Below are 13,589 nucleotides of genomic sequence, written 5' to 3'. Positions count from 1 at the left end.
TTCAAAGAAACGTGAAGTGAAAATAAAAAAATGGGTGAATAAATCACAAGAGAAAAAAAAAGCCTATCGCTGAAATCAATGGCTTCACCGAATACCCTGCCACGTCGAAGCTTTACACTAAATTGGGTGGATACGCGGGTACGCAGATACGCATTGGAGACGCCGACCTTAGTGGATACGCAGTATTTCTCCCGTCTGAGGCGCCAAACAAAAAGAGCGAGGGACATTGATGTATATGTATTTCTCGTTCATAAAGCACAATGATCGAGCACAAACAATGATGTTTCTTAAAGCGTGATCAATCTCCTTGTCGATATGTATCTCTCGTTCTTATAGCGTTGATCAAATCATTTTCAATTCGGTTATTTAACTTTCATTTTACGGTTCGGTTAACTGCAGGAAATACCACTCGCTTCCTGATTAAGCCTAAGCGCTCTCGTAAACTTTTTGCTTTTATTTTACGGTTCGGTTAACTACAGTTTTCACGAGATCGCCCTTGCACAATTTTCATTATCGCCATATGTCAAAAGTGTAAGCGCTCCTTTAAATGATTAGGCTTAAGCACTCTCGTAAAATTTTCGCTTTCATTTTGCGGTTCGAAGAAAGCACTCGTTGGACAAGAAATGTGCGAATTCAACACAAACGTCCAATCGTCCAACTCTCTGAGGTTGACCATTGTTTCTGCGAAGCCAAAAATTCACTCTCCTAGACGAGGTTATTTATCACCAGGTAACTGTATCGTTTTGGAAAAAGAGACTGCTTTATTATTCATCAGCGTCATAACTTGCTGATTTTGGGGATAATTCGTCGAAATTCAAGCACGCTTCCATTACACCTCTTTATTTTCGTGTTTCACCCAGTTATTTTCCGGTGTTGCTGTTAAATGACACGACGATTTGAATGGGCTTTTCAGCTTTGTTTTCCCTCTCACCTAACACACCGGAGGCTTTCGCTTCTCCACTTTACATCCGCTTGAATTTTCAAAGAAAAGCGGAGCGAAAATCAAAAAAATTGCGTGAATAACTTAAAGAGAAGAAAGAGGCTATCGGTGAAATCAACACACACAGACTAGCCGATATAATCTACATATTGACAATAGGCAAAATTAACAACATCTAGGTTCGCTCAAAAACTATGTCCCCATTAACCCTTTCACCGCCATAAATGGAGATTGACACTTACAGATTTTACTCTGTTTGGTGAGGTCAACCATTGTTCTGCAAAGCCAAAAATTCCCTCTCCTAGACGAGGTTATTTATCACCAGGTAATTCTATCGTTTTGGAAAAAGAGACTACTTCATTATTCATCAGCGTCACAAATTCTTGCTGATTTTGGGGATGATTTGACGAAATTCAAGCACGCTTCCATTAGACCTGTTTATTTTCGTGTTTCACTTAGTTATTTTCCGGTGTGGCTGTTAAATGACACGATGATTTGACTAGGCTTTTCAGCTTTGTTTTCCCTCTCTGTCTCACCTAACACACCGGCGGCTTTCGCTTCTCTTTACATCCGCTTTATTTTTTGAAAGAAAAGGGGAGTGAAAATAAAAAAATTGTGTGAATAACTTACAAGAGAAGAAAGAGGCTATCGGTGAAATCAACACACACAGACTATCCGATGTAATCTACATATTGACAATCAGCAAAATTAACAACATCTAGGTTCGCTCAAAAGAAATGTCCCGATTAACGCTTTCACTGCCACAAATGTAGATTGACACTTATAGATTTGCGCACCAAAATTTTTTTCTCCCCACACACGTGAGTGTGATATCTACACTTATGTCCACGGCGTTTAATCGACCCCGATAGCTCGAAACCCCGCTAACTCGAACAGATTTTCGTTTCACTTCAGAATTCGAGTTAACGGGGTTCTACTGTATGTACGTATGTACTCAGACGACAAACGAGGAGACTTGGGGCTCAGTTAGCAGTTACACTACAGTGACTTAACACGACGTATATGGCAATTTCATAAGATGGCGTCTAAAAGAACGCTTCGGTATTTCTGGCGGATCACAATTCAGGAAATGTTTATCGTCTTGTGGAGAATTTTAATTTTGCAACTTCTGTTCTACTGGGTGTCGACATTCTTCTACAGTTGTGGTAAAAGGATTTCAATTTCGACTGATGGCAAGATTCGTGAAAAGCTACTATAAAATTCACAGGCACGACATGCATCTTCACGCATTGCTTACTTTCAAGTTATGGATCATATGACAAGGACATATTTTGTGTGTGGTTTATTGAATCTAATTCCTTGCAAGCGGACATTGGTAAGATTCACATAACTGCTTTGAAACTCTTAGTACCCGTTGGTGAAGTCATTCTTACATGAATTGTCAGAGTACGAGGCAGTTATATATGTCAGTAATTAAATTGTTCCAGCGCAGTCACAAATGACAACCTTGCCATGACTTTGTTATTTGGAGCCACGTCCCGTTCCCATATCTCCCTATTTTGCCAAATTCCTCTTTCCCTTGTTCTTCATGCTGGTTGTTAAATTTCTAAAATCATTAAAATTCAAGAAATGAACTTTCATATTTTGAAGTCAAACATTTGAAACAGCTCTGGAGATCGAATTCTTCTTTCATTAATTTTGTTCGCCACATTCGCCAACTTTTATGGGCCCCCTTCACTGCTTTGTGTTTTGCCTCGTTGGCGATTGTGGCAAAATTGTCATTTTCGCCATATTTGCCAAATTTGCCGCTTTCGCCAACTTTTATGGGCCCCCTTCACTGCTTTGTGTTTTGCCTCGTTGGCGATTGTGGCAAAATTGTCATTTTCGCCATATTTGCCAAAGTCGCCGCTTTCGCCAACTTTTATGGGCCCCCTTCACTGCTTTGTGTTTTGCCTCGTTGGCGATTGTGGCAAAATTGTCATTTTCGCCATATTTGCCAAAGTCGCCGTTTTCGCCAACTTTTATGGGGCCCCTATACTGCTTTTTGCTTTGCCTCATTGGCGATTGTGGCAAAATTGTCATTTTCGCCATATTTGCCAAATTTGCCGCTTTCGCCAACTTTTATGGGCCCCCTTCACTGCTTTGTGTTTTGCCTCGTTGGCGATTGTGGCAAAATTGTCATTTTCGCCATATTTGCCAAAGTCGCCGCTTTCGCCAACTTTTATGGGCCCCCTTCACTGCTTTGTGTTTTGCCTCGTTGGCGATTGTGGCAAAATTGTCATTTTCGCCATATTTGCCAAAGTCGCCGTTTTCGCCAACTTTTATGGGGCCCCTATACTGCTTTTTGCTTTGCCTCATTGGCGATTGTGGCAAAATTGTCATTTTCGCCATATTTGCCGAATTCGCCGCTTTCGCCAACATTTATGGGCCCCCTTCACTGCTCTGTGCTTTGCCTCGTTGCCGATTGTGGCAAAATTGTCATTTTCGCCATATTTGCCAAATTCGCCAACATTTTCTCATTTTTGCCATTTTTGTTGTTGTGTGCATTTCTCGACACATCCCCACTTTCGCCAACGTTTATCGGCCCCCTTCACTGCTTTGTGTTTTTCCTCGTTGGCGATTGTATCAAAATGGTCATTTTCGCCATATTTGCCAAATTCGCCGCTTTCGCCAACTTTTATGGGGCCCCTTCACTGCTTTGTGCTTTGCCTCGTTGGCGATTGTGGCAAAATTGTCATTTTCGCCATATTTGCCAAATTCGCCGCTTTCGCCAACTTTTATGGGGCCCCTATACTGCTTTGTGCTTTGCCGCGTTGGCGATTGTGGCAAAACTGTCATTTTCGCCATATTTGTCAAATTCGCAGCTTTCGCCAACTTTTATGGGCCCCCGTCACTGCTTTGTGTTTTTCCTCGTTGGCGATTGTGGCAAAATGGTCATTTTCGCCATATTTGCCAAATTCGCCGCTTTTGCCAACTTTTATGGGGCCCCTTCACTGCCTTGTGCTTTGCCTCGTTGGCGATTGTGGCAAAATTGTCATTTTCGCCATATTTGCCAAATTTGCCGCTTTCGCCAACTTTTATGGGGCCCCTTCACCGCTTTGTGCTTTGCTGCGTTGGCAATTGTGGCAAAATTGTCATTTTCGCCATATTTGTCAAATTCGCCGCTTTCCCCAACTTTTATGAGCCCTCTTCACTGCTTTCTGTTTTTCCTCGTTGGCGATTGTGGCAAAATTGTCATTTTTGCCATATTTGCCAAATTCGCTGCTTTTGCCAACTTTTATGGGCCCCCTTCACTGCTTTGTGATTTGCCTCGTTGGCGATTGTGGCGAAATTGTCATTTTCGCCATATTTGCCAAATTCGCCGCTTTCGCCAACTTTTATGGGGCCCCTATACTGCTTTGTGCTTTGCCTCGTTGGCCACTGTGGCAAAATTGTCATTTTCGCCATATTTGCCAAATTCGCCGCTTTCGCCAACTTTTATGGGGCCCCTTCACTGCTTTGTGCTTTGCCGCGTTGGCGATTGTGGCAAAATTGTCTTTTTCGCCATATTTGCCAAATTTGCCGCTTTCGCCAACTTTTATGGGGCCCCTTCACTGCTTTGTGCTTTGCCTCGTTGGCGATTGTGGCAAAATTGTCATTTTCGCCATATTTGCCAAATTCGCAGACATTTTCTCATTTTTGCCATTTTTGTTGTTGTGTGCATTTCTGGACATATCTCCCAATCCAGGGTGGAGCACCAATATACTTAAATAAAGTACAGGCTTGTACATAGATAAATTACATTATAGTATTAAGGACGGTGCATGCCACCTAACAAGAAGATTTTTTTCCCTGGAGTATGACTATGAAGAAAAGTACATCTTAGTTAGGGTTATTGGAATGTGTAATGAAAATAGGCGGTAACCATGCATTTTTCGAAGATAATTAGGTTTGCTTTTTGAAAAAGTGGACACTAAGAAACTGTTTTCTTAAACAAGGAAATGCAAGTTTTTTCACAGTTTTTATCAGCACAGACGTTTACCTGCAGTAAAACAACAGGAACATCAAAGATCTTTAAAATAAATAGGAAACTGCAACCGAATGATGCTATAAATGTGTTTTTTGTCACGAAAATGTGATGAAAGAGCCATTTTTTAGCCTGACAGCCCTCCTCTGTAGTTACTAAAAGCACCCTTTGTCATTTTTGTCATGGGCCCAAAATTAATCCTCAAACTTCTATTTTTCATTATACACTGTATAATAAAAAATAGGAGTCACCACGTGATTTTAAAATCAAAATAGTTCTTTTTCAGCATCTTGTGTATTGACTTTTGCAATTTTTGTCACTCCCCTCCCCGGTGAATAAAGATATTTGCAACTGTATTTGTGGTGCACTCCGGGAAAAGTGCCAAAACTATTTGATGTTTGCACCAATTTCACCAAGGTAAGCTTAAAGATTATAGCTAGGGTGATTTCTCGAGGCATTATCATTTTTTTACGTTGATCCGAGTTGAGCGATCCAAATTAATCTGAGTTGATCCGGTCCCACCTTTATACCAGCCTGTTGAGAACTTTCCACAATCTAACTTCTCTCCCTGAGGCATACCTGATCTTTTCTCTGACAGTAACTTTCCAGCAGTATATTGCACCTGGTTTTCCAACTGGAATTTACTTTAAATTTATACCTTGGATACACAGCCACAACCCAAGTCACACAAAAGTGCCTATACCCTGCAGTACATGTACATGTATATTGTAGGGACTGTAGCCCCCTTGGGAAAAATTGTGTACCAGTCCCGCCAGTGTGGATGTGGATGTTGGATTAAAAACAGAAAGAAACCACTCATTGCTGTGTTGTATTTAAGCTTGTTCATGGTGTTTATAGTCGAGATATGGAACCACCGCATTGGTGGCAGCAGTGGTTGACCCTGATACAATCGAAAAATCCTTTTAAACCGGATTTAGATGACCTCAGCCAGTTGTTTGGGCTGATCGAAGAAAGCACAACTGCTGCCAAAACACTACGAGCAAGATCGACAAACCCTTTTTGAAGCAGCGAGGTTTGTTCAACCCCTACAAAATCGATAGAGCTGTTAGCAGCTCAGAGGAACCCATCACCAGCAAATACATTCACGGCAGCATTGACTCCACCACTTATACAATCTTCAAATCTTTTCCGTTGCAACCCTGCTTTGCCAAGCTTTCACATACCAAAGTCATCTCAAGAGATCGACAAATTAAAACGCCAGTTAAGCTTCCCGAGGATTCCGATGGCAAACAACCACTCAAAGAATATTTAATGCATTTTGAGCACTGTGCGATCATCAATGACTGGAATGAGGAGGACAAAGCTATGTTTTTAACAGCAAGTCTTCATTGCGATAGCAGAAAACTGTTGACTGGGGTGACAGCAGGCAGGCAGGCAGGCAGCCAGGGCAGGTTGGTTACACCAGGCCAGACTACTGAATCGCCAGCAATTTGAAGGTGAGCGTTTACCAATGCTAGCAACAGATATTCGTTTTATGGTAGACAAGGATTTGGGTACCCCTGTACAGGAAAGCTTTGCTGTACAACATTTTATTGATGCCTTATATGACAAGGATAATCAGCTGTACCTCAGGCAGGAAAAGCTAGAAACCCTTGACCAAGCCCTTTCACTTGCTCAGGAGTTGGAGTCCCTTCGAGTGTTAGACAACAATACCTCATTCAGGTGGGCGGGTAGTAAAGTCAAGACTGCGGAAACCAAAGAATGCAATAGCAGATACCGAGTTGATGAGGTGAAACGTCAGATAGACTTAGTCTATCAACAGCAACAACTGGAAGCCCAAGAAACTATCATAAGCCGATTAAACCAATTTGTAACACGACAAGAGCAGCCCCAGCCTAACCCTAACCCAGCCCCCACCCCAACAGAAACCAAGCTGCACAGGGTACCCATAGTAGAAGGGGTAGATGGGAATGCTGGAACTGTGGAGACGGGACACATGAGAAAAGAACGCGCAAAACCGGCGGGTCTAATCTGCAGGTTGCAGGTTGCAGGTCGCAGGTCGCAGGTCGCGGGTTGCAGGTCATTGTTTCACCAATACAGAAAGTATCCTAAACATTCATAAAAGCTAACCTTAGGCCTAAAAACTTTTGTTTAGGCCTAATTAGGCCTAAGGTTAGGGTTAGGGTTAGGGTTAGGGTTAGGGTTAGCTTTATAGAATGTTTAGGATACTTTCTGTATTGGTGAAACAATGACCTGCAACCCGTGACCTGCAATTTAGACCCGCCGGCCCAAAACTCAAAGCAACACCAAATTCCAGACAACAAGAACAGGGTATCCTCGAGGTGCCTGAGTGATAAAGGGCTGCAATTGAGTGACAGTGTTGTTGACAACTTTGAAAAGGGTGAAAACGTGACTGTAATGGGTCATTTGAAATTCTGATGGTGTGGACTGTATGTTATTGGATTTAGTGGACAGTATACACTTCATCTAGTCGAACAGCAACTGGTTATTAATGGGGAGGAAATTGACTGTTGTAACCAGAGTTGTCAGCAAGTTAGTTTCAGGTGTGTAACCTGACGTCTCGTAACAATACAGCCTCATAGTGAGGAAGTGATGCCTGTCCATCTCCTCTATTGATAGTTGTCACCCAAAACTGCCAAGCAAGGATTGCAAAACTTGGACCCCTGTGGCACTCGCCTTTAGGAAAATAGACTTTATATCGGCAGAACTTTGGTTTCAGCGGGAGGAACTAGCACTGAGCCTGTGCAAATTCTGAACACGTCTGATCAAACAAAAACCCTTGGTGATCAAACTGTTGCAGCCATGGCCAAAGCAGTAACTAGTGTTGCAGAGTTGGAATTGCCTCAAGTTGATTTATAGAGAACCAGAAGTGAAGTTCACCAAAACCACGCAGAGAAAGAGTAAGCGGAGGTACATGTGAAACGATCGGTGATCTTAACAGATCACTTAGGTCGCGATATCTTGCTAGTGTTAACAATGAAAAAACAAGTTTTGCATCGTGAGCGCGCAGATTTGAAAGTGCCGGGTTGCTGGTTAGTTTTGAGCGCACTTCTAACTAAAAAAGTTGCCTACGTTTTTGTCACGTTTGAATGAAATAAGTGGAGGTTGCGAAAAGATTCTACCAGTCTCAGGATCATTTTGGAGTAATTTAAAATTATTAAGAATGATACTTTTGACTGCGTGATTATGAGGATCAAAAGTGAGGGTGAAAGGAATTCTGTCACTCTCATCTTTTTGTGACGTTTGTAGTGCTGACTGTCGATCAAATTGTTGGGTGCAATGATGGCCCGCTTTGACCACAGAGACAGGATAGCCACGTTTTTCGAACTGGCACATCTCCTCTGATTTGCTGGAAAAATCAGAGTCATCACTACATAGACGTCGAAGTCTAAGAAGACGTGATGGATGTGACGATGAATACAACAAATAACTGTGAGAATCTGTAGGTTTGTAGTGCACACTGGTACATAGCATTTTGCCACTAATAGAAACTTTGATATCTAGGAAAGCCAATGAAGTTTCCGAAATTTCCCAGGTATATTTAAGAGCCGGATGAAAAGAATTGATGGAGGTTATAAATTGATCCAGTTCTTCTCTGCTGGATGAAATAGCGCAGATGCAGTAGTCGATGTAGCGGCCATAGAGTTTTAATCAGTACAACGGCCCCAAACCTGAACTCTACGGCCGCTATCAAAGTTTCTATTAGAAACTACCCCCTTCATTGATTTTAGCACAACTGAGGTTTGAAACCTGCTTGATTTACTTAGACGACACCATTGTGTATGGAAAAACTTTTCTGGAAGAGTTGAAACATTTGGAGGAAGTCTTTGTTCGGTTTGAATCTGCTCGACTTAAGCTGAAACCTAGCAAATGTGTGCTGTTCCAGAAGAGTGTCACATACCTGGGCCACACTGTCTCTGAAAAGTGTAAAGAGTGGAAGAAAGCTGAACAACTGATCAGCATTGCTGTACAGACTGAGATTTCGATTGCTAAGACAGAAGAGTTTGCTGAAGAGGAAGCAGATACTCCTCAGGTTGAGAAGAATGATGCAGAACCGTCCTTAGCTACTGGTTGACATTGCCCACCAAATGATGTGGACCTGGGAATATCTTCGTCTTCAACAGGCAACAGATTCCAGTATCAAGGTGATACTGCAGTTCAAGGGAAAAAGTCCCATCAGACCAAAGCGGGAAGACGTATCCCCTTATGATCAGATTGTCAAGTCGCTCTGGGCCCCGTGGGAACAAAATTATGTTGGTGTACCCATGGAATGGTTCGCAATGGACATATAAGGGCCCTTGCATGTGATTCCTCATGGGAATAGATATGTGCTTGTCGAAAGTGGACAGAGGGTTAGGCTATACTTAAGCAAGAAGCTGCAACAGTGGCTGAAAAGCTGGTTTCAAAGTTTGTGTGTCGATTTGGAGTACCTCATGGACTGTAAAGTGATCAAGGGACCATCTTTGAGTCCAAAGTTATGGCCGAGGTATGCAAAATCTTGGACAATGAAAAAACCAGAACATCCCCCCTCCATTCACAGTCAGATGGCCAGGTGGAAAACCAAGAGGATTGGGTCTCCAATTTCAAACCTGTATGATGGCTTATAGAAGTTCAGTCCATGAATCCACTGGTGAAACCCCAAAAATGTTCCAGGTGCCTTTGGATGTCATTACTGAGCCACCACCAGATTCGTCGCCTCTGACTAATGAATATGCCTTAGCTCTTCAGCAGCGACTATTAATTGCCCACGACTTGGCATGCTGACAATTAGGCAAAGCAGAAGAATGCCAGAAGCGCCATTTTGACAAACAGGCATCCAGTAAACCGTTCCGAGTCGGAGACAACGTCTGCCTCCACAACATTAGACAAAGGAAGGGGAGGAATCCCAACTAGGATTGTCCTTGGGAAGGATCTTAACTGGTGGTATCTGGAAGAAACCGCAGAGCGAAACCTAAGGTGATCCATGCAGATCATCTTAAGACGTACCAGATAATGCAGATAATGCTTTGTCGAATCAACCGAGGGAAGATCATGAGGGTGGTAGAGTGAACTCGGAAACCCCAAATGGTGAGTGAGTGTATTTTTATCTGATTGCTCAGTTCCCATGGTACAACCTCAATTCTACAAGGAAGAAATGGCAAATTTAGATTGCATTATCACACTCTTATAAGCTGAATAAAATTAATTCTTTTCCAGTGGGCACTTAAGATGATACAAGGCCATTGCTATCAGCTGCTGGATTTATCCCTCCTTACCTTTCTCTTTTTCTTTTCTTTGGTGCTGACTTATCTTCTGAAGAAGAAAACACAGGTATATATCAAAGTGAGACAAATGGTACTGTTTTCAGATTTCTGCTCCTCTTTTCCAGTTACACTGGCCAATATTAACTGTGGCAGGGAAGGAGCAGCAAAGGCATTAAGATGGGAATTCAGAAGAGGTTCCATTTTGAGAAGTGGAAAATCAGGTTCTTAGATACCAATACACTGTACTGGTGCAAGCACTCTAGAGTAATACCTTTTAGTGTCAAGTCGCTGTGAACAGCATCTAACTGGAAAATAGAAAAAATGTCATCTTGTCAGTAAAATTAATGTTACTTCATAAAACAGTCATCTAGTACATCCCAACACTATTCTTCAAAAGAATAGCATATAACAGGGAGGGGGGGGGGGCATTTTCACAATTGGTGACTATAATGGGGTTGTATTTTCAACAGAGTTCCCAACAGAGTTACTAGAATGGGGTTGCAAATTGTTGGGATTTGGGGGTAAGAAAATTCTGGCTACTTGGATTTAAAACTGGAGAGATTCATGGTAAAATAAATTGTTACATTCCGTTTTGAAATTACAATTACAAGGCTTTATGTAAGGTTTATGCATAAACAGAAAGTGACTAAGTTGGAGTCGCTAAAATTACATTTACCCAAAAGTGACTGAGATGGGGTCTATAATTGGCCATAAAATAGACTATAAAGGGGTAGGGGTTCTGAGAGGCCAGCTCCACATACCCAGTACAATGTATGTATAGGCCAATTATTGTGCTTAATAGATCAAATCATTTCAAAGTAAAACAAAACTTGTACATGTACGGTACTGTAGATGCTTTTACCTTTAGATGGTCTACTATTATGACTATTGTGCAAGGTGTTCCATCTTGTGATGTTCCAGTCTTGATACTAATCACAAAATAAAATGTAATGCCATTCATAGCAAAAACGGATTAGAAGATATGTCTACAATATTCAGTTCTCTATGACATTTAGCACATATGCAGATGAAGAAACTGATTATAAGGTAACTACATGTAAACATGCTTCCCATTTAAAGTTGGTTGTTTAATAAGCAATACAAAAAGCTATGTTTGGAAGTTATAGCAAGGCCGCTAAAGATACTCAAAACTACTGCAATCAAAGGATTGTTTCTTCCAATAATCTATGCCATATTTTATAAACAAGAACCAAACCTTCCAAACAGTGTGTAAAGTATTATAATAAGTGTTGCTCAGAAGTCCTTGGTCAAAGGCAACAGTAAAAAATGGTAAAGTCACAAAAAAAAAAACACTAATTATTTTAGCAAGAACAAAATGGCAGTTTAAATGAACTTGATGACAGTAAAGGAAAACACATGAATAATTCAGGGAGCAAAAAGAATCCAGTGGAGACAAAAATCAGTTGACACACAGAAATATAGCATCACAGAATAATGCACGCTAGAGGAAGTCTACAATAAGAAGCATTGAGAAATGATCCTTGCACTTAGCTGCACACTTAAAGCAATTGTCTCTTATAGACACCTGAAAAATTCAGGTGGCTGGCTCCAACAGGATTTGAACCCATCACGTCCTGAACTATGAGCCCGCCCAAATTGGGAGCAAGTCAATTTGCTGAGCACTGGCATCACAGAGGGTTCAAATCCCATTGGAGCCACCTGAATTTTCAGGTGTCAATGTTGTAGTTCAATTTTCTCCCTGGTTTACTTTTTCTTAAGCCAGTTCATAGTTTTTGAACACCACCCATTTCAACACACTTCAACATCTTTCTGTAATTAAGTAGAACTCTTTACGGAGTATGTATGAAATCACAAACATAAATCATTTTACAGATGTGGTGGATGGTGGATTAGAAGACCAACAAATTTTAGTGATTAGGGTGAAATGATCAGCTTAGTGATTTGGGTTAAGCAATTATTTTGAATGGTTAGCTTTCATATAAAGTTAGGGACAATGTCCGAATTTTAGGAATCAGAGTTAAGCTTTCAATTTAGTATTCCAGGAGGAGTATGACAACTGCAAATAGTGCTGATAAACATTATTATTTTAGGGTAAGTCTGAGCACCCAATTTAAAATGGTTAACTTTCACTAACCATAAGTTTGGATTAATCTGCAGTCTGCAGTCTACAGTCTGAAAATGTCAGATACTGCATTCCAACCTGTACCAAATCAAACTACTAATTTTGCTTGGTGATCTATTGATTTTATTTGTAAACACTAAGCGATGTTCACCAATACGTTATCCGTTGTCATGAGCCCTCCAGATTTCAATTGGCTGCAAAAAGATTTACTTCTTTTGTTCGATACTCAGCAAATTTGAACATCACTTTGGTCTACTCAATCCTAGCAGTTTGTTTCTAACTCTTCCGAAATGTATCACCCTACTTCTGTGCAATATGGTATTCCAAGTAAACGCTTTAAAGAGCATCTTGTCTGGACTATGGTGCTCTGCACACGCGTGACTTTGAAACAACATGCGAAATATTTCATATGACAAAGTTTCAGATGTTGTGCTGTTGGTGAAGGTGCAGAATTCGGAATTTGAAATGTTTACTCGCTACCCATGGTCATGTAGAAAATTTTTTTACATTGAAAGCCTACTTAGGTGAATGTCTAAACTCATGTATTTTATTTTAGAAAAAGCGAAAGAATAAAATCATGATGTTTTTAATCTAAATGCAAAAGGATAAGAAGATATTTTTCTCACTAGCCAAGAATGTTGAGAACCTTCTTAGAGTCGACATAAATATTGTGTACAAAGGGTTCCGTTAGTTTAACTGTTTATTTCTTCGAGACATAAATTGTTTTCTCTAATTCTTTTTTGAGTTTATGCATATTCCAAAGTTCATCTTTCTTGATTCTTGATTCTCGATCCTCAATTCTTGCATCTCAAAACTTGAACATCTCAACCTTTGTGACGCAAGAATCGAGTTTCGAGTCAACATAGATCGCTTTCTCGAATTCTTTTTTGAGTTTATGCATATTCCAAAGTTCATCTTTCTTGACTCTTGATTCTCAATCCTCGATTCTCGTGTCTCAAAACTCGAACATCTCAACCTTCATCACGGGCATTTCGAGGATGGAGTCAAGACTCTCAACATACTTTTGAATGGTACTTTAAAAGCATAGCATAGCAGAAGTCATAGGTTCGAATACTGTGGGAGCCACCTGAATATTTCAGGTACTGTAGAAAATAAACTAAGGGAACACGATTCTTCTCCACACATACATCTTATGGATATTGTGAAAAAATATCCAAAACTTTCAGAATATTGGAGCACAAATCCTCTACTGAAAAGATGTAATGCATACAGTGTCATGCCCAGAAATCATATTCATGTGCTCCAGTTTTTGCATCTTGCAGTTAACAGCCTACATGTATATAAGATGCAACCAGTCATTATATAGGACTAAGTTACAAATAGGCCTCTTCT

General features: G+C 40.8%; 1 protein-coding gene across 2 annotated transcripts in view; it reads right to left on the bottom strand.

Annotated features, from left to right (window-relative positions):
* The window catches only part of LOC137999489 (N6-adenosine-methyltransferase subunit METTL3-like), a 146,895-nt gene that overhangs the window by 80,046 nt on the left and 53,260 nt on the right, over nt 1-13,589 (bottom strand). For both annotated transcript variants that reach the window (XM_068845269.1, XM_068845261.1), the window contains exons 4-6: nt 10,995-11,061; nt 10,404-10,437; nt 10,145-10,181 (exon numbers count right to left, since the gene is read on the bottom strand). In XM_068845269.1, the coding sequence (XP_068701370.1) occupies nt 10,145-10,181; nt 10,404-10,437; nt 10,995-11,061 (138 nt within the window). The remainder of the gene's footprint in view (nt 1-10,144; nt 10,182-10,403; nt 10,438-10,994; nt 11,062-13,589) is intronic.

This window comes from Montipora foliosa, chromosome 1 (assembly GCF_036669935.1).
Source record: "Montipora foliosa isolate CH-2021 chromosome 1, ASM3666993v2, whole genome shotgun sequence".
NCBI lineage: Eukaryota > Metazoa > Cnidaria > Anthozoa > Scleractinia > Acroporidae > Montipora > Montipora foliosa.
The sequence above is the reverse complement of the archived record's forward strand: the minus strand, read 5'-3'. Positions and strand labels throughout refer to the sequence as shown.